Source organism: Uloborus diversus, chromosome 4 (genome assembly GCF_026930045.1).
Source record: "Uloborus diversus isolate 005 chromosome 4, Udiv.v.3.1, whole genome shotgun sequence".
NCBI lineage: Eukaryota > Metazoa > Arthropoda > Arachnida > Araneae > Uloboridae > Uloborus > Uloborus diversus.
In genome coordinates this window covers 134,461,707-134,480,026 of record NC_072734.1, presented here as the reverse complement: position 1 = coordinate 134,480,026, position 18,320 = coordinate 134,461,707, and the positions used below count along the sequence as shown (strand labels likewise).

The window sequence follows — 18,320 nt, the reverse complement described above, 5'->3', positions numbered from 1 at the left end:
TTAGACCTACAGCTATTTCAAGAGTTTAGAACCCAATGAAAACATCGAGATAAAGGAATATTCAGGTTATAAGACTGCTAATTATGGTGATTTGACAGTAAATACATCATGTAACTAATATAGGGCCATTTCACAAAAATGGCAACCCTTTGTTCCGCACAAGACAATTCATTTATTTGGTTAAAAAGTGATAAATTTAAAGGTGACGAATTTTTTTTTGCTGTAGAAACCACACATAAGCTTGTAATTTGAAAAGCAGAAAAAATTTTACTCAGAAAAAATTTGTTCATTAATATTTTAAAGTATTTAAATGAAATATATGAGGTGTTACGAGCGGGACAAATGAACATTTTCTGTGGAATGGGCCTGAAGAGTGAAAGTTCCAGTGGATTAAATAATAGAGAGTTACAAATTAGGTAGATGTAAATAGATGAATTACAGAAATATAAATAGGCAGATTTACAGAGTTAGAAAGATTTTTATACTGATACCAAATTTAGTCAAGCAACCACAAAAGGTGGCATTTGGGGTAAAAAGGTGAATGGCATTAAAAAAAATTGTGTTAAGAAGCAAACCAGTTAACAGCCACAGATGGTTTAAACAAAATAAAATAAAAATAACTTCAAAAAATTTAACTCTTATAATAATTATGATTTAAGAATTTATAAGGTAAAAACTTTTCAAATCTCAGAATGAAAATTCAGCAAAAATTGAGAATAAACGGTTTACAGTTAACCTTCAACAACTGATTCATCAAATCACGAGATATTGCTTCCACCAATCTTAATGCTCTTGGAATAGGATATTTTGTGCTCCGGATTTTTCTCAGGTGGAAAAAGATGGCTCCTAAAGCAGCTCGAATTTTATCCAGTTCTGTAGCAGCTAATAAATCATTCAATGGAAAATCTTTCATCAAAGGATTGTAATCATTAACTGTAGCCAGAGCTTGTTTAAGACCTAAAACAAAAGACAAAAGTTATAACCTTTTACTACACCATTTGTAATGTTTGGGAGGGGGGGGGGGGGGTAATTAGTATAAAGCCTTTAATTTTAAGCAGCAATAACTAGAACATGAATTTAAGAAAATCAGGTTAGTCTCAGAAATAAGCAAATAATGTTATACATAAATAATAAAGCACATTAGCAGCAACATAGTGTAAATTTGAAACATAAAATTACTAAAATGTATAACAGGATGTCAATTTATATTTTATAAAGTCAAAATCAAAACTCTTTGTTAGCTATTTTTCTACATATCTTTTAATGATTTCAGAATATCAAGCTCTCAGTACTAACAAGCATGCTCTAAATTTACTTTTCAAAACAAACTACATAAAAAACATATTTAACTGAAGTAATGTGCATAAATGTCAAAAGTAAATCAGTTATAATCAAAATTCAAAACCTTGATATGTACAACTTCAATGTCTTTAAAAATTTCTGTTTGAACATTGGACTTGATTTGGTTTGAACATATTGTTGGATTTAAAGTTGTTCCATCTTTAAAATAGAGTTATCTCAAATTCAAAACCGACTGTTAAAAAGAATAAAAATTAAATAATGCTCCAAAAAAATTCATTTTCCAGGCATTTCTCTGAACAAACAAATCAACCTTTGTCTGAATTTTGTTTTTCTACTCTCTCTCTCTCTCTCTCTGTTCTTCCCCTCTCAGTGATTTTCAATATTTTTCAGTAATTTTGAATATGATTATGATTTTCTAGTTTTCTAATTGTACAAAAAGAAGCTTACTGCTACATTTAGAAGGACAAACTATTACTTTCTTCTCATGCAAATATCACTTTATACTTTCATCTTAACAATAACATTTTAAAAAATGGTCCATTATAATCTTACTATTAATAACATGAATGTCTCTTTCATCCTTGACATAATCACAAGTCAAACATTATGGGTCATTTCACGATATTTTGGACAACTATGCAGAGTCTGTAACATGACCTTTTTTGCCATAACTTTTTAATTTACAGTTTGATAAGCATATAATTTAATTTTAAGTTTGTCCTACCAAGACACAGACTGAAATTAAAATAATTTGCAAATCAAACAGTAAAATAAATAGTTAGAGCAAAAAAAGTGTCATGTTATGGACTCGACATTTGTCTGGAATACCGTGAAATGGCCCTTATGCAATAGACTGCACTGGAAAATCATGTGAATGTAATATACTTAACAATTTATACTGTGTTGTTGAATATATAAGCTATTTCTGCAGAAAAGTAAATGCTTTTGATTGTAATAATATTACTAATCACTGAAACTGTTAATTTTTTTTTTTTTTTTTTTTTTAACAATTTGAAACATTTTGTTTGAAGAGGCACACAATTGCCAACTTGGGAAAAAATCAAGTGTAAAAAGAATATGTTGTTTTAATTATGAAAACAAATTCAAGTCCTATAAATTCAACTAACTGCATGTAATATACTTGTAAGCTCAATTTTTCGAAAAATCTTTTTGTGTTTTATTGCTCTATTTATCTGTTTATAACAATTTATTACCCAACCACTGAAAAAAACAATGTCCAAAAAATATGTTGCAAAAAATAATCCTTGCATTTGAATAATCCAAATTTTCCAGAGTTCTGCCAAAATTATTCTGAGAAGAAATTCTCTTGACCTTGGAAGTCTAGCTTCACCTTAAACATTTTTAATAATTTCATCAAAATCTTTTTTAACTACATCTTTGGTAAGTCGGTAAGCAGTAAGGTTAAATTTTGCAAATGGTATTGACTTGAATTAGTTTGGATGCAATTGGATAGAAATTTTGGAATCGGGGCGGAAAAATGAGCGTACAAGTTATCAGCAAAGGAAAAACTAATGGTCAACATGAATTTATTAGTTTATTAAGCAGTAAAACCATGTAGTTGGAAAAAATGAGCAAGTGTAACAAAAGCAAATGCAATAAGATTTCGATAACTGTACAAATCAGAACTGCCGCAAAAATGTGTAATGGTAATCACTAAGTTGGCCGCGTTGAAAGCATTACGAATGAAAAAAATAACCAACCTGTATCTGTGTCAAAACTGACTGTAGCATGGAAACGTTTTCCCTTTTTCAGAATATCAAGTGTAAGAGCAACTTCTGGACTTTCCCTCTTTTCTTGTATACGCAGCAATGCTCGCTCTAAATTCAACCAGAAACTAATTTCTTGCAAGGCTGTCCCAGAGGATGGATCTCTATCAAGTTTTGTGACCTAAAAACATTAAATAAATTATTGAAAGACATGCTGAGACGAAATTCGAAGGAATATATAAGAGAATTAAAACTGAATAAGAAAAGTTTTAAAAGGAAACTAACATAAGGAGAGGTGGGGCATGTTGGTCTGCTTTTTTACTTATCATTTTTTACCTCATCAAAAAATTTAATGAGCAGTTCCATTTTCTACATTAAGTTTTACTAAACACTTCTCAACCACACAGATTTTTTTGGAAGTGTTGATTTGATATTTTTTTTTTATATTAATTTTTAACAGAACCTAGTAAAGTGGACCAATGTGCTTCACGGGTGGGGTACGTTGGTCCGCCTGGTGGGGGAAGTAACTCGAACAATATTTGTTATAATTTTAGTGATAAATTCTATTAAACTTTTTAACTACCTTATTCTCTGTTTTGTGCAGAGTGAAAAATATCAAGTTTAAAGATCAATATCAAGCACTCACCATTATTATGCAATTATTTTTTTTTAATCAAAAGAAAAATCATAGAATATTGTTATAATTATTGAGTTTAAGAGCAAAAAAAAGTTTTTAAATTATGTGGGATAGGTTGGTTGGGTCCAAAGCACCACACAAAGATTGGGCCAACCTGCCCCACCTTCTTGGTCTGAAAAAGTAATATCATATTTTTTTTCTTTTTGAAAAAAAAGAAAAAATTGCCAATTACATTGAACTAAAGGAACTTACTGTAAGAAAGGAGTTCAATTCCCCCCCCCCCCCCCCCATCTTGATGAAAATCATTAAAAAAAAAATAAGTTACAGTTTTCTGAAAATTACTCAGGACTACTGAAATAACACTTTCTGGAATAAAATTGGTTCAATATAACTGTACCATATGATTTCATTATAGGATTTGTAGGACCATAGGTGCTATTTGTTGGTCATAAAATAAAATAAAAAATATTAATAGTATTGAAATAATTGAGACTGGTCCAACGTGCCCCACCTCCCCTACAATTTCATAATATACAAATATAGCAATATGTTAAGTGAAGTTAAGCACATCTTTCTAGTAAATACATTAATGGAGAATTCAAAGAGCACTAACTAAAAAAAAAAAAAAAACACACACATCGCTAAAACACACTTGATTATTTATTTGAAAAACATATGATTCATATAAGTGAGGATCACTGTATTGCTTTTTATTGAATAGGCAAAAGGAATAGATTACCTTCTGTATTTCTCTGATCCATCTATTTACACCATTCTGTAATTGATTTAAGAATGTAGAATCTTCAACTTTGTCACCAAAATCATTTACAGTTGCCTTTCTGCCTTCTTCACTTGCTTTTTTTACTGTAGCAGAAACAACTGGATGAATGAGAAGAGTTATTTCAGGAATATCAATGTTCTGCTGCAAATGAAGCAAACCCATCTCCAATTCAGCTATCTTTTTCTCAACAGTGGGCGCCATTTTATCTCCATCTCTGTTTTTAAAAAAAGACACAAGAGAAACAATATTAAGAAAAACCACATGAGTAAAAGTGTATTTGCTATAAATTCAAAAACCCATGGGGAAAATGTACAATTGTAAGTCATGTTATGCTTCTAAAACAAAGATATTTTATTTTAATATCAAAACAAGAAGCTCAGTTTTTAAAAAGTATGAAATTAATTTGCCCCTTACCTGCCGAGGAAAGCGTAGAAGATTCGCTCCCCGGTGCACTGATTTTGACACTGGTGCACGTAGTTATGGCACGTAGATTGATCAGTAAATGAACAACTCATAATATTTTTTTGAATTTTTTAGAGTTCAACATAAAAAGTGCATTTCCTGAATTCAGCATTCAGGAAATCTAGATCTCAAATACTTTCATAGCTTTCTTATGTCATGGGCAAATTGGAACTTAGCGCAGGCAAGAACAACAGACATTTTAATTTCTAAAATATCTTTTTAGGTTTAAATATCCCTCTTTCTTATTTTTTCAAGTTTAAAAGCTGAACATTGCTAATAATTATCAATTCAGTTTTAAGAAAGCACGGGCAGTTATATCCACAAGATCGAGAAGAAAGTTTTGTGATGGCAACATACTAAATTAGAATAGTGATTCAAATTTTTAAAAAAAAAAAACCTGAAGTTGTGAATGTACAACCATCATGAGTTTGATTTCCTTTAGTGGAAAAAAATTAACTACAGATGGAGACATAATTTATTTAAGAATAAAGAGATACTTTCACAGAAAGTTTCAAAATATTCAAGAAAAAAGCTAAGAATATCCTGAATTGAATAGGGATCAAAAATTTTCTAAACATAAGGACATGAGTCCTCCATCTGGTGTTCTACAGCATGAGGCAAAGCTACTTCAAATACTCTCAAATAACATCTCTAGGATTAAAATTTAAAACAAAAAGGTGAATAAAGTAAATTAACATGAAAATACAGCATACAGGTATTTTAAGGCTACAATGGAGCTTCTTCATCAGTGCAAAAAAACTCAGCATACAGCCAGAAAGTTGTGGGAAAACTGAATGTCAACCACATGGACACCGGTAGTTGGTGTTCAGTTCTCCCTTGACAACGATATGTAATATTAATATGTGCAAGTAATTTTTCACCCCCATATTCGGAAATTTATGTGAAAATTGGGCCTAAATTGGAATTAAAAAAAATACTACTCATAGAATTATTTTGGAACCGGTCTGCAAACCTTTCCGGTGCTAAAAGAAAGATACTGTGAAAATTTCAGCGAGATCGGCCAGGTAGTTCTCGAGTTTTGTGCGTTCACACAAGCAGACACTTTTTGGAGATTTCATTTTATACTATGTAGAGATGATAAATGACAAAAGGCTATATCTAACTGCAGAAAGTCTTGAAGAACATGTTTGTGAAAAAAAAAACAGCTTTGTGCATATGTGCAAACAATTATTTTAATACATATTTATTGCTTTAATAACAAAATGCAAAAATGGGAAGATCACGCAGTATTTTATTCATATGAGACAACTTTTCTTTACACAAACAAAAAAGATTAGCACACATTTTTTGATTTTCAGAACATACAAGGGACGTTTTGGAAAGTAAGTTTCTGTTCCAAAATAAAAAGACAAGCACAGATACAAAAAAAAAATATATATTGAACAAAAGTCTACGACCCTTGCCTTACTTTTTCTACATAGGTCTCGTGATTTTCTAAGCATTTGTCATAGCGTTGTACAAGTTTTGGTTTACCCTCTTCATCAAATGTGCCACCTGTGTAGTCAAACATGAGTTAATATAATAGGAAAACATCCTACTTTGTTTAGCACAAATAATCTGTTAATTTGTGCTAAACAGCATTGGATGTTTTCCTATAATTCTTCGCACAAAGGTATTTATTGCTTAATGAGGTAACATGTTCTTTCAACTCATCACTGTTGTATCACTCATCATCAAGACTTCAGATGCCAAAACAAATGGAAGTCTCTAAGAACAAGATCGAGGGTATATGAACTTTTCTCCACATCACCACCTCTTAGCAATGCACCTTAGGTTTCAAGGCTCCAAGCCAAATAACTCCTACAAAGCAATGCAGGAACAGTTTGGCTGGGAGGAGTTTGACTATTCTCTGTACAGTCCAGGCACGAACTCGCTCTTTGTAACTTGCATTTTATTCACTCATTCTTCTTCGGCATTTGGAAGTATTTCCTTGGCAGTCAACGGAAAAACCAGGATGACAAGCTGAAATAACATGTTACCTAATGGCACATTCTACAAAGAAGGTAAGCATAAACCTATATGAGGCTATGACAAATGTCTAGAAAATTACAATAACTATGTCGAAAAATAGTGTAAGGGTGGTAGGTTTTTGTGCCATAAATTTCTTTCCTGTTTTTGTACTTGTTATATTTTTACTTCAAAAGTGAATTTACTTTTGAACAACCCTCATATATTACGCATTTTTGTGCATATTTTAATGATTTTTAGTGCATACTGTCAAGGCATTAGGTATCACATTATTTGGTCAAACACTTTTAAACAGGCACATATAAACTAATTCATATTACCTTTCAGCTCTCCCAGTTTCTCTAACATAAGACTTGAAATATGGAGCCACAGCACTACTGACGTAAGAATGAAGAGTTTCATAGGGAGATGCATCATTTAAATTCATAACTCGAACCTGTGAAGCAATTCGCTTCTCTGCCTCGATAACAGAAGATGTTTTGATGATAACAATGCTGGAAAAATGTGTTTTTGAATTAGTTAAAATAATGAGTTAGCAAGAACTATTAATTACATAAGAGAATTGCTGAATATGATTTAAGAAAAAAAAATTTTTTTTTTTACCTGTTGACTTTAGGGTTTGAAAAGCGAACATCATCTGAAATGAGGTATATAACGTTTTCTTTTTCCTCATCACCCTCTCCAGCAGCTTCACCAACTTCTTCTTCATCTATTAAAAGAAATTATGAATATTTGAATATATATAGCAGGAACAGTCGGTTAGACCAGTCTTGATAATTATAATGCTATTAATGATTTACTCTTTAATTTATGACAAACAAACAGCACATAAATCCTAAAAAGGAATTACATTTCACAGTAACATTGAAAAACTTTTATTTCAGAAACAAATTTTATTATTGCTTTGCAACACCGAGTAATGGGCACTCTTAATGGCATTCTTAAGTCTGAAACTTTATGGAGACAGGAGCAATAAATTCAATTATTTTCCTAATGTAAGTTCTTTTAGTTTGAAATTATTTATAGTTTATCTATTTTCTAACGTAAATGAAAAAGACAGCTATTTTTAGACTAAAAAGTGGAGGGTTCACATCTAAAAAACCCATAGAAAACAAAAACATCTAGAAGAGTTACAAAAGCAATATTCCAGTATTAGCCAGGTGCGCTGACTTTCAAAAACTATTCGCGGGCTAAAGGTCTTCGAAAGTCTAAGGGGGTATGTAATCCTGAAGGGCCTCCCCCCAAAAAGGATCAGAGTTTTGTTCCTTGAAAATGCTAGTTTACATATTTTCTTTTCTTCTTAATTGTAGTTTCAAAAATGCAGTTGAATAATATGTTCAATAATATTAAAGAAAAGGGGCTCTCCCCTGGAAAATTTTTGGAAGTGCTGTTATTGAAAACGCAAATGCATTCTATCTGTGCTGATTTGAGGGGACGGAATGAGATTTGGAACTCTCCTTTGGAATTTTCAAAATAGAAGTTCCAAAATACAACTCCAGACGATTTTTGGCGATGTTAGGGGGAGGGGAGGTTTCAGGTTTGTGAGATTTTCTCATAGAAAAGCCTCAAAACCTTAATGTTAAAAATAGCATTTTGAGGAAATCTTTGGTAACAAGATGGGGGTACAGACACATTTCCCCATAAATTTTTTCAAACTGCATTTTCCAAAATCGCAATTTTAAATAATCTTCAAAGAGATTAAATTAAAAGGGGATTAAGGGGTTCCCTCCCCCCCCCCCAGAAAATTTGAACTCTTAGTTTTTAAACCTCAGTTGGCCATCTTTGATAACATTAGGCGAAAGAATGGGATTCGGAGCATTTCCACGAAATTGTTAGAAATTGAAGTTTTGAAAATGCAACTTTAGACCTTCTTTTAGCAATATTAGAGGAAAGTGAGGTTTGAAAGCTTTCTCCCCGAAATTTTTTTGAAATTAAATCATACTATAGGCTATATTTCATAACGTTAGAGGAAAGGATGAGGCAAGGAATCCTATCAAGGAAAGTATTCGAAATTGGAAGTCCAAAAAATACGATTTTAGTCCGCCTTTGATGACTTTAGAGAAGAGATGGAGTTAGGTAATCTTCCCTCAAAATTTTTAGAAATTGAATTTCATAAAACTTAATTTCAGAGTACTTTTGTTGACGTTATAGGAAGGGGGCTTTGGGGATTTCCAACGGGAATTCGACCTTCTTTTAACATAATTTCATAGGTAGAGCATCAGTCACAAAAGGCAGGGCATTGCTTCCCAATGCCACCCCCAGGCTTCTTCCCTAAAGTTATGCAGTGGACATACACTGCTTGGGGCTCTAAATTTAAAACCAACTTTTGAATTCCACCAAACTCCCCCTCGTATTTGACACACCGTAAAGCAGTCCTCTTAAATCCTTAAAAGATAAGTCTAGGCGCATGAAAACATCTTTTAGTATATTGAAAAGAGTCCTTGACTTAATATTTAGCTTCACAAAAGTGCAAATTTCTCACATCTCACAATTCTCAACGACACCTGTTAAGCAAAAAAACCTTTGTCTTTCCATAAAGTACGCCTCACGCAAAAGCATTTGCCATTTTTTCTTAAAAATGACACTCAAAAACAATTTTTTTGAGGGGCCTGAGCCCCCCCCCAAGCCCCATGTAGTGGTATGGCTAGTGGTATAACCAAACAATGAAGATGATGAAGACCCTAGTTGTGCTGATTTTTGAGAAAATTTAGATGGTTCTGGCACATTGCAGTGTAAAAGAAAAAGTTGGTCAATTTTATGTGTTGTATTAATTAATCTTTAAACTTAATGTTTTTTTCATTCCAAACACAAAACAGCTTAAGTTAATTACAATAGTAGATAAGATTTATCATTTAAATTGAAACAGGGAAGTGCAGACCAACTTGAACCTGGGACACATTGGTCCGCTTCAAAAATTTCTGCTCAAAAATCAATCTAACCAACAGCAGAGACGCATTGGCACAGTTGGTTCGAGTGTGTTATGCTAATAATGCATAAGTCGTGAGTTCAAATCCCAAAGTTCCGAAAACTATCGATTTGATGATTTATATTCTTCAGCAGAATTCTGATCCAAATTTGCATGATATTTAATATATATATACATTGAAGGATTCTAAGCTCCAATTCTGTTGCTAAAATCAGGAAACAAGACATTAACTTAATACAGTTGCAGTGAAACATTTAAAAAATATTTTAACAAAGTATTAGCCTGAATTTCAATTATTTTTGTTGTTTTATTACATACAAGACTGAAATTGAAGAGCTGAATATTTTATTTACGGAGAAAATCACTTCGGTTTGACAGTTGGTTCGATTTTTTAAGCCATTCCTTTTATATACTGCATTAAAGCTAAAATATGTTTCTCAGACCTTCTGCACTCAATATGTGTTACTGCTTAAATGGCCGACTCAAGAATTGATGAAAAACAAAGACACACATTGACTTTTATATAAGTAGACAGTGGCGTACTGGGCCGCCGGGATACCGGGAAAATTCCCGGTGCGCCGGTGCCTAAGTCTTTTTTTTTTTTTAGGATTTTGTACTGGATATTACGGCACCATTTACCATAAGATTTATTGTGTGAAATGAACAAGAAAGGCGACTGTACTACTTCATAGGGTTTTCTTTATAGTACTATTTACGAATCGTAAAAACAACAATAAGTAGCACCGACTTAAACTCAAAAGAAACTAATAAATCTTTCCATTTAAATTTTTGTCTATTACCGTGGTTAGAAGATTTTCTAACCTTCCTACGGCGCCCTTCACTCTATAACTCAGTGGTAAGCCAAGGGTTTTAGTCCGGGAGGGGGGGGGGGGGGGGTGAGGTCGAATTTTTTTTATATCGTCTTGATGTCGGTTCCAACGAAGTAAAAGAAAAGCAAAAACTTTGGTTTCATCAAATTTGCGGGCGGGGAGTGCGACTGCAGGCTGCAGCCACACACACAAAAAACACGTAGCTCCTTCCTTGAATTCGTCACTGATATAACTAAGCATAACTAACAGCGAAAGATTAATAAAAATGAAATAACAGCATTGCACAACCCTTTAGTATTATTCATGATTCAGGAGCTCCGCGGAATATTTCAATAGTTTCATAAATTTCATAATTCTCTTATAGTGAAGTAATTGCAAATTTCGTGGCACTGGCGTGGCGCCCCCATGAAGACTTCACGTTGCTCTGATTCCCCCCTCCACTTTTTTTGTCACTTAAAAAATATTTTTTTCCCTTTGACGATTTTTCTACTCTCTTATCCTGACACCTGGAAATTCTGAAGTGCATAAGTTTTACGGCAATCCTTTGAACGCTAATTTTTAAAAACGAGTAATTGTTGTTTGTTTTTGAAAGCTTCAATATTTCTACCATAATTATGAGCTCATTTGTTTAAATGTTAATTTTTTTTATTTAATATTTGTTTAAAGTTTTGAGCAGTTATGAGGGGCTTATATCCTGATTTTTATAATAATGTTGAAAATATTTTCACCTTTTTAAATTTGAGCACACATCTTTTATTTATTTTAACAAAGATTCTTTGGTCTCTCGGGCCGTGGGTCCCTCTGCGGTGTGCCCCGCTCCCCGTACTGCGGCGTCTGCGGTTACGTAGATCTGGGCTGCCCCCTTCCCCCATTTTCTCAGGTCTTTAAGAATATTTTTTTATGCTCTGTTGCAGGCGAATAGTTTCTTGAAGGGTCCGTTTTTGCCAGCTTGAATTTTAAAAAGACAGGATATAACAGAAACTTTTTACAATTTACAATGAAAAAGTTATTGATGAACTCTGTGAAGTCAAGAAATGAGACGACTTTTATCATTGTGAAGATATTTATTAAATTATTCCTTTAAACTTTATGATAACCTTTTACTTATTTTTTAGGAAAATGTCCGCTTTTCCTTTTAAAGAAGCATCCTTATGTACATATATTGATAATTCATAATTTCTCTTATCTGATTCCACAATTGCCATTATTGACTTCATCTCATTTACTTATTTCGTAAAATTCGTTCACAATTATTTATAGATTTTCCGTTATTTTCAGATAACATATTACGTTTTTATGTTTATGTACACTATGATACGGTAATCACATTTTTTAAACATAATTTTAGATCCAAAAGAATCATATTTTCCTTTTATTATAATGAAATATTTAATGTTATAAATTGTGTATCGATAATCAGTATTATTTTAATTCGTTCAAAAGAAGCAGGAAAATCAATGACATCAGTCATGTAATCAGTTAAAGTAGAAATGTTATAAAATCTTTACAGGTTCCTTTTGCAAAATTTCTATGCAATTATTAGAGATTGTTTGGTTGGAGGGCAGTGTCTCAGTCAGTGTAACCAGAAGGGGGGCTCACAGTCCTCCCCAGAATGCTGAGTTGAATGTTTTTTTAAAACTGTTCTTCATTATTGAATAACACGTATTGGGGAAAACAAAGTGATTTTAATTAAAAAAGAAAAATAATAATACTGTCGGGGGAAAATCTTAATTTATTTTTAAAAAATCTTTGAATGAAAAATATTCAATAGTTACTTCTTATTGGTCAGTTAATTACCCCCCCCCCCCCTCCCTTTCTTTTTTTTCTAGTTCGACTGTAAGTAAGAAAGTCTTCATAATTCTACTCCTCCGAAGCTCCCCCCCCCCACACACGCACACCGAAAGCATTATGTAGCATCTTAAATTTCGTTTCCAAATCTTCAATTCCGCAAAATTTTATGGGGACGCCCCCTAATGCTCAGCAAGTTCGAAAATTGCGTTTTTGGAGCTTTAATTTCGAAAACTTACCGCCTCTTGGGTTACAAAATATGGTACTACAATAGCGTTTTTAAGACGTGAATTAAGGAAAATATACGGGCAAGGGTCCCCGAACCACCTTCCTCTAATTATATAAAATTAGGTTCTTTAGAACACACTTGCAAAAAAAAAAACGGAATAGCCCCTGAATACAAAATATTCCTTCTGTTTAAGGACCATAATTTCGAAAAAAATTTCAGGGAAGAGCTCCAGAACCTCCTTTTCGTAAAATCTTCAAAATTTGTCGACAATTGCGTCTTTGAAACTTCAATTTCGAAAATTTGGAGGGGGAGGAATAATTGATTTCGACCTATTGAAAAAAAAAAGATCGGGGTCACTCCCTGAAGCTCCATTCCTTACCCAAAAGTCAATAAATACGGCGTATAATCGCGTTTTTGAAGCTTTAATTTCTAGAATTTTTAATGTGCAAAAAAAAAAAAAAAAAAGCGCCACTGTTGGAGGGTTGTTCTAAGACTAATCACACCGAAAGCCGATGTAACAGAGGTAACAAAGTATTATCTTTTCTCCTCCGTGGCTCTATCTCTCTGTCGACTGCAGCCATTGATTTGTCGACCCAAAAACAATTTTTACTGTGTGTTATCTTAATTTTCAGTTGAAGTATATACCTTAAAAAACTTATTTGATCCATTTTATTTTCTAATATTTTTGTAGTGACGATTTCCCCCTTATAAGGCTTCAAAATGCATAATTTTACATCGTTTTTTGAAAATTTCCTCCGGGGGGAGCTCCAGACACCCTAAATTTTAAAGCATTACATATCTCACTAAAAGGGAAACCCTGCACTTCTCTTCTAATAAAATTCCCTCTCTTAAGGTCAATATTAAAAAAAAGATAGCTGGTAACAAGATCCTAAGAAAGACACCCCCCCCCCCAAAAAAAAAAAAATACCCCAAAACTCCCAAATAGAAATTTTAATGCCCCTCCTTTGAGGGGTCCAGTCCTGCTCTGCTTTTTACTGTCGATTGCCCCCTTAGAAAACTGTCTTTGTATCCACCCCTGTACACTCTCTACTTTTTTGACTTCGCGGCTGTCCAGGGAACACTCTCGACTGTAGCACACATTTTTAAACGTCTAAAACAGCGTTTCCAAGTTATCAGTTAAAAAACTTTGTGGGAGAGCCTCCTCTTTGTGGGAGAGCTTTCCGCCAATGTGAATCCTGTCACAAATTTATAAGACCTCGTCTAAAATTCCATTTTTAGAAGTTCGAACATCAATTTCGAAACATTGCCGAGGATGATTACCTGATCTGCATTTCTTCCTTTCAGGTTATCAAAGATAGCTTAAGTCTGAAATTACGTTTTTGTGATTTCAATTTCAAAAAATTTTCGGGGAGAACCCCTCAAACGCAATGTTCACCTTCATTAAAGATCGTCTAAAATTTCCGATTTAAGACCTCAATTTTGAAAAATTTTCCAGGGAAAGTCCCTGAAATCCATGTTTTCAACTGATGTCATCAAAGTATGACAGACGAAGGCGTATTTAGGATTTCAATTTTGAATAATTTCCGTGAGTGTACCCCATACTCTATCCCTGCCCATTAGTCTCTTTTTTATCTTTTAGGACTTGAATTTGTAAACATTATCGGAGGAGAATTACCAATCTTCATCCCTGAAATCATCAAAGATGGTCTACATTACGGTTTCAGGATTTTAATTTCAAAAAAAATTCCGGAGCAAAAGTTCTGAACAACTCACCTCCCACATCATTAATTTTGTTTTTAGAACCTAGTTTTTAAAAATATTCTGGAGGAGAACCTCTAAACTCAGCATTGCTAAAAAATTGCTGAAAAAATGTCTGAATTTTCGTTTTTCAGACTGTAATATGGAAAAAATTCCGGGCGAAATTTTTCGAAACCCAACCCTTCTAACTTCGCCTAAGATAGCTTACTGAATTGCGTATTTGAGACATATTTCGAAAAATTTCCTAAGAAGAGTCTCAAACCTCATTCCTTCCCCGTTTACTAACGTTGTCTAAGATTTTCCTACAATCGTGTTTTAGACTTCAATTTCAAAAAACTTCCAGTTGAGCATACCCTCCCCTCCCGCCCCAGAACACCCCTGTTTCTAACATCACCGAAGAAAGTAAAAAAAGAAAAACTTTCTCTCCTTTCGACAAACGCGAGAGGGAACAAAAGCTTCAGTTATCCGAGGGCGCTGAAGATTATCTACTCCTCTGATAGGAAATTCGTCAATTTTAATTTATGAGTTGAGCTTTTGGTGGAGGAGAGGGGTGGGGGAGTTACGAAAATAGGGCAAGACGCCGGTCAAGTGTTTTTCCCGGTACATATTGTCGACCCAGTACGCCACTGTAAGTAGACATTGGATTAGAGCAGCACCGGGTTCTCAAATTTTTTTTGACTTGAGGTACCCTTTTGAAGAATTAGGATTTTCACAAAGCATCCTAGTCCATCTCTTATATCAGGTAAGTGTGCTAAATAAAGCCAGCTAAGGTTCATAATCTTAATATTACAAATCAGATGACCAGCAACAGGCTCTAGGTCCAGATAGGCTCGTCCAAGTCAGTTTATTAGTCCTCAATGAAGATCAATGGCCCTCTTAAAGCTGTCTACCCCCTTGCACATTAGTCTCTTCAAGCAAGCTGTTTCAAGCGCCCACAACCCTACTTAAGAAGTAATTTTTCCTAATTTTCCGGTTACCCTGAGCTTTGAATAGAGGTTAAAACTGATCCCTTGTCTTGCCTTCCATGCAAAAATGTAACGATTAACAACTTTCATTTTGATAAATTTAAACAACTGAATCATGTCCCCTCTGGCTCTCCTTTGCTCCAGGTTATACATATTAAGCCTTTTAAGTCTGGTATCACAGTCTAAATCTGTAAGCCCCTTACTAAACTTGCAACATTTCTTAGAACTCTTTCAAATAAAGCAATATCTTTCTGGTGATAAGGTGACCAAAACTGAACAGCATACTCAAAATAAGTCTTACCAAATTTCTATATAAAAGCAGGAGAACCTTCATAGATTTGTTTGAAATAGATCTATTGATAAACCTAAACATTCTTTAGTTTTATTACTTGCAGTTTGCACAGTTGATTAAACTTGAAATCCTGATTTTATAAGACATCCCAGATCAAGATCAAGAGCGTTTTCTGCATGACTAATGAACGAACCCTGTAAATAACAACTTGTACGCTTATTTGCATGACCTAAATGCAGCATTTGACACTTCCAAATGTTAACTGCCATTACCCCCTTATCTGCCCACTTAGACTGCATTCACATGCTCAACTGGTGGCCACCAGTCAGTTGATCACATGAAAGCTAATGATGTCAGCCTTTACTACCTCCTAAGGCTGTATACAGCAGGGAAGCTCCCCTCCCTCCACCCCAAAAAAATTTCACATGCTGTTTAAAAAAATGCCAAAAATTTTTTTTTTCGGATTTCAACTTGGAAAAATTCAAGTTGTCCCCCCCCCCCTCCAATATCACCAAAGATCGTCTAAACTTTCGTTTTCAGGGCTTCAATTCCAAAAAAATTTCTGGGGGAGCCCCCAAACCTCTCTTCCCTTTAACATTACCGAAGACCTTCTAAAACCTGCATTTTTAAAAGCTAACATCAAACATTTTTCGGGGTTATGTCTCTCCGATCCCCCCCCCCCCCTAGTTTTCAGGGCTTGAATTTCAAGAATTTTCTGGAGAGGAACTTCCAAAACCTCTTTCCTTTATCATAGTTGAAAATCAATCAAAATTAAGTTTTTGGAGCTTCAATTGGGAAAGATTTCTGGTCCCCTTACTGTTACCAAAGACAGTATTACCGTATTTTCAGGAATAAGCGCCGCGGCGCATACAAGATAAAAAGCAAAAAAATTGCCGGTGCGGCGGGTACAGTGTTTTTTTTTTTTCCCAAGTTTAAAAAAAAAAGTTGAAAATGCTGCTAACAGATGGCACCACATCGTTTGCTTTCATTTTGCGAAATCTTTCGCCCTTGGACGACAAGTAAAACAAAGAGGGGAAGGGAAGGTGAGTCAGCGATTGCACGGGTTTCACTGAGGAGAGAAATGCTGATCCACGTGGGCAAGCAAGCCTTATCATGTCTCAGTGAAAGGACAGGAAATCCTTCGACCTTGGGCGACAAGTAAAGTAAAAAGAGGGAGGGAAGGTGAGTCAGCGATTGCATGTGTTTCACTGAGGAGAGAAACGCTGATCCACGTGGGCGAGCAAGCTTTATTGCGGCGGAGCAACGGGGTCAGGAAACCCTTCGACCTTGGGTGACAAGTAAAGCAAAGAGGGGGAAGGGAAGGTGAGTCAGCGATTGCACATGTTTCACTGAGGAGAGAAACGCTGATACACTGATACACGTGGGCAGGCAAGCCTTATCGCGTCAGAGCGAAGGGGTCAGATAGAGGCAGCAAAAGTACTAGTAAGAGAGAGGGATGGATGTCGTGTTTGTAAAGGGAATTTACCACCTCCCTCACAAAAATGGGTTGCTTGGTCAAGCAACCTAATGAGAAACTTGTCTCCTAGCTCAAATTTTATTATTCACTCACATCGTCATGTTGCATCTTTTGCTGTCGTTCGTATGTTCTTGGCTTATCTTTTTTTACCGAATTTGTTCAGAGTTGCTTTTTAAATTGCTCCTAAGCAATTGAAAAGTTGTATTGCAACCCTTAAGTTTAAGGTGATAAAGGTAGAAGCAATTGGAAATCGTTTTGCTGCCAGAGTTTGCCATTGACGAGAGATGCGCTTGCCGTTGGAAATTGGATAAATTAACCATCGAAAGTGATGGCCAATCGAGGGACGCCGAAGGCAAAAAGTGCAAAATGGGGATTTTAAAAATATTTTATCATTGTTAATTAAAAATACTAACGAGAAATGAAAAAATACTGTTTATTTACATTTAATCCAGCTTTCTTTACTACTAATTGTGCTTTTAAATTGTTTAATGTTGGGTTCGCGCTTACACCGGGTGCGGCGCTTATTCCCGAAAATACGGTACAAGTGTGTTTCAAAAATTTCAATTTCGAAAAATTCCCAGGGATTGGCCTCGAATCTCTCTTTTCTCAAACATTACCAAAGATCGTCTAAAACTGCGTTTTTGCAACTATAATTTAGAAAAAACCTCATAATAGGTCATAATCAACATTCACATTAATCAAGGTCATTTTAAAAGATTTAATTTCAAAAAAGCACCAAGGAAGTGCCCCTGAAGCTTACTTAATCTTCATTCTCTACAAACCCCATCACTTTGACGACATCATCAAAATAATTCATGTCTCCATTTTCCAGAAATATTTTTATGAATAACATTCATAAAAGTAATAAAAGATGTCCTAAAACCTATCCCTGAGGAACCCACTCAAAACATCACTCCATTTAGAATGAGTCCCCTTTCAGCTATTCTCAGCTTCCTGCCAGGCCCATCAGTTGGGCAAAAAAAGAGGGGTTTGATCAACCCTCCCCTAGATTTAAAAAACCTATGCAGGTTTTCTTGTATTTTAATTATTTTTTCTATAAAATGCATTAATTTCAAACCTCCTGCAAAAATTTTAAATTATGGGTCTACTTTCTTTCACTCAGCCAATTCCTAACCCAAAGTAAGATGTTTCTTTACCTCCTACTGAGATCTGCCAGTAACCAACTGCTGCTGTAC

The 18,320-nt window shown here is 34.4% G+C and overlaps 1 protein-coding gene across 1 annotated transcript in view; it reads right to left on the bottom strand.

Moving 5' to 3' along the window:
* LOC129220050 (dynein heavy chain, cytoplasmic-like) overlaps positions 1-18,320 on the bottom strand; it is a 135,385-nt gene that overhangs the window by 116,089 nt on the left and 976 nt on the right. Inside the window, exons 2-6 of the mRNA XM_054854389.1 lie at positions 7,502-7,607; positions 7,219-7,392; positions 4,406-4,661; positions 3,024-3,210; positions 737-957 (exon numbers count right to left, since the gene is read on the bottom strand). Of these exons, the coding sequence (XP_054710364.1) occupies positions 737-957; positions 3,024-3,210; positions 4,406-4,661; positions 7,219-7,392; positions 7,502-7,607 (944 nt within the window). The remainder of the gene's footprint in view (positions 1-736; positions 958-3,023; positions 3,211-4,405; positions 4,662-7,218; positions 7,393-7,501; positions 7,608-18,320) is intronic.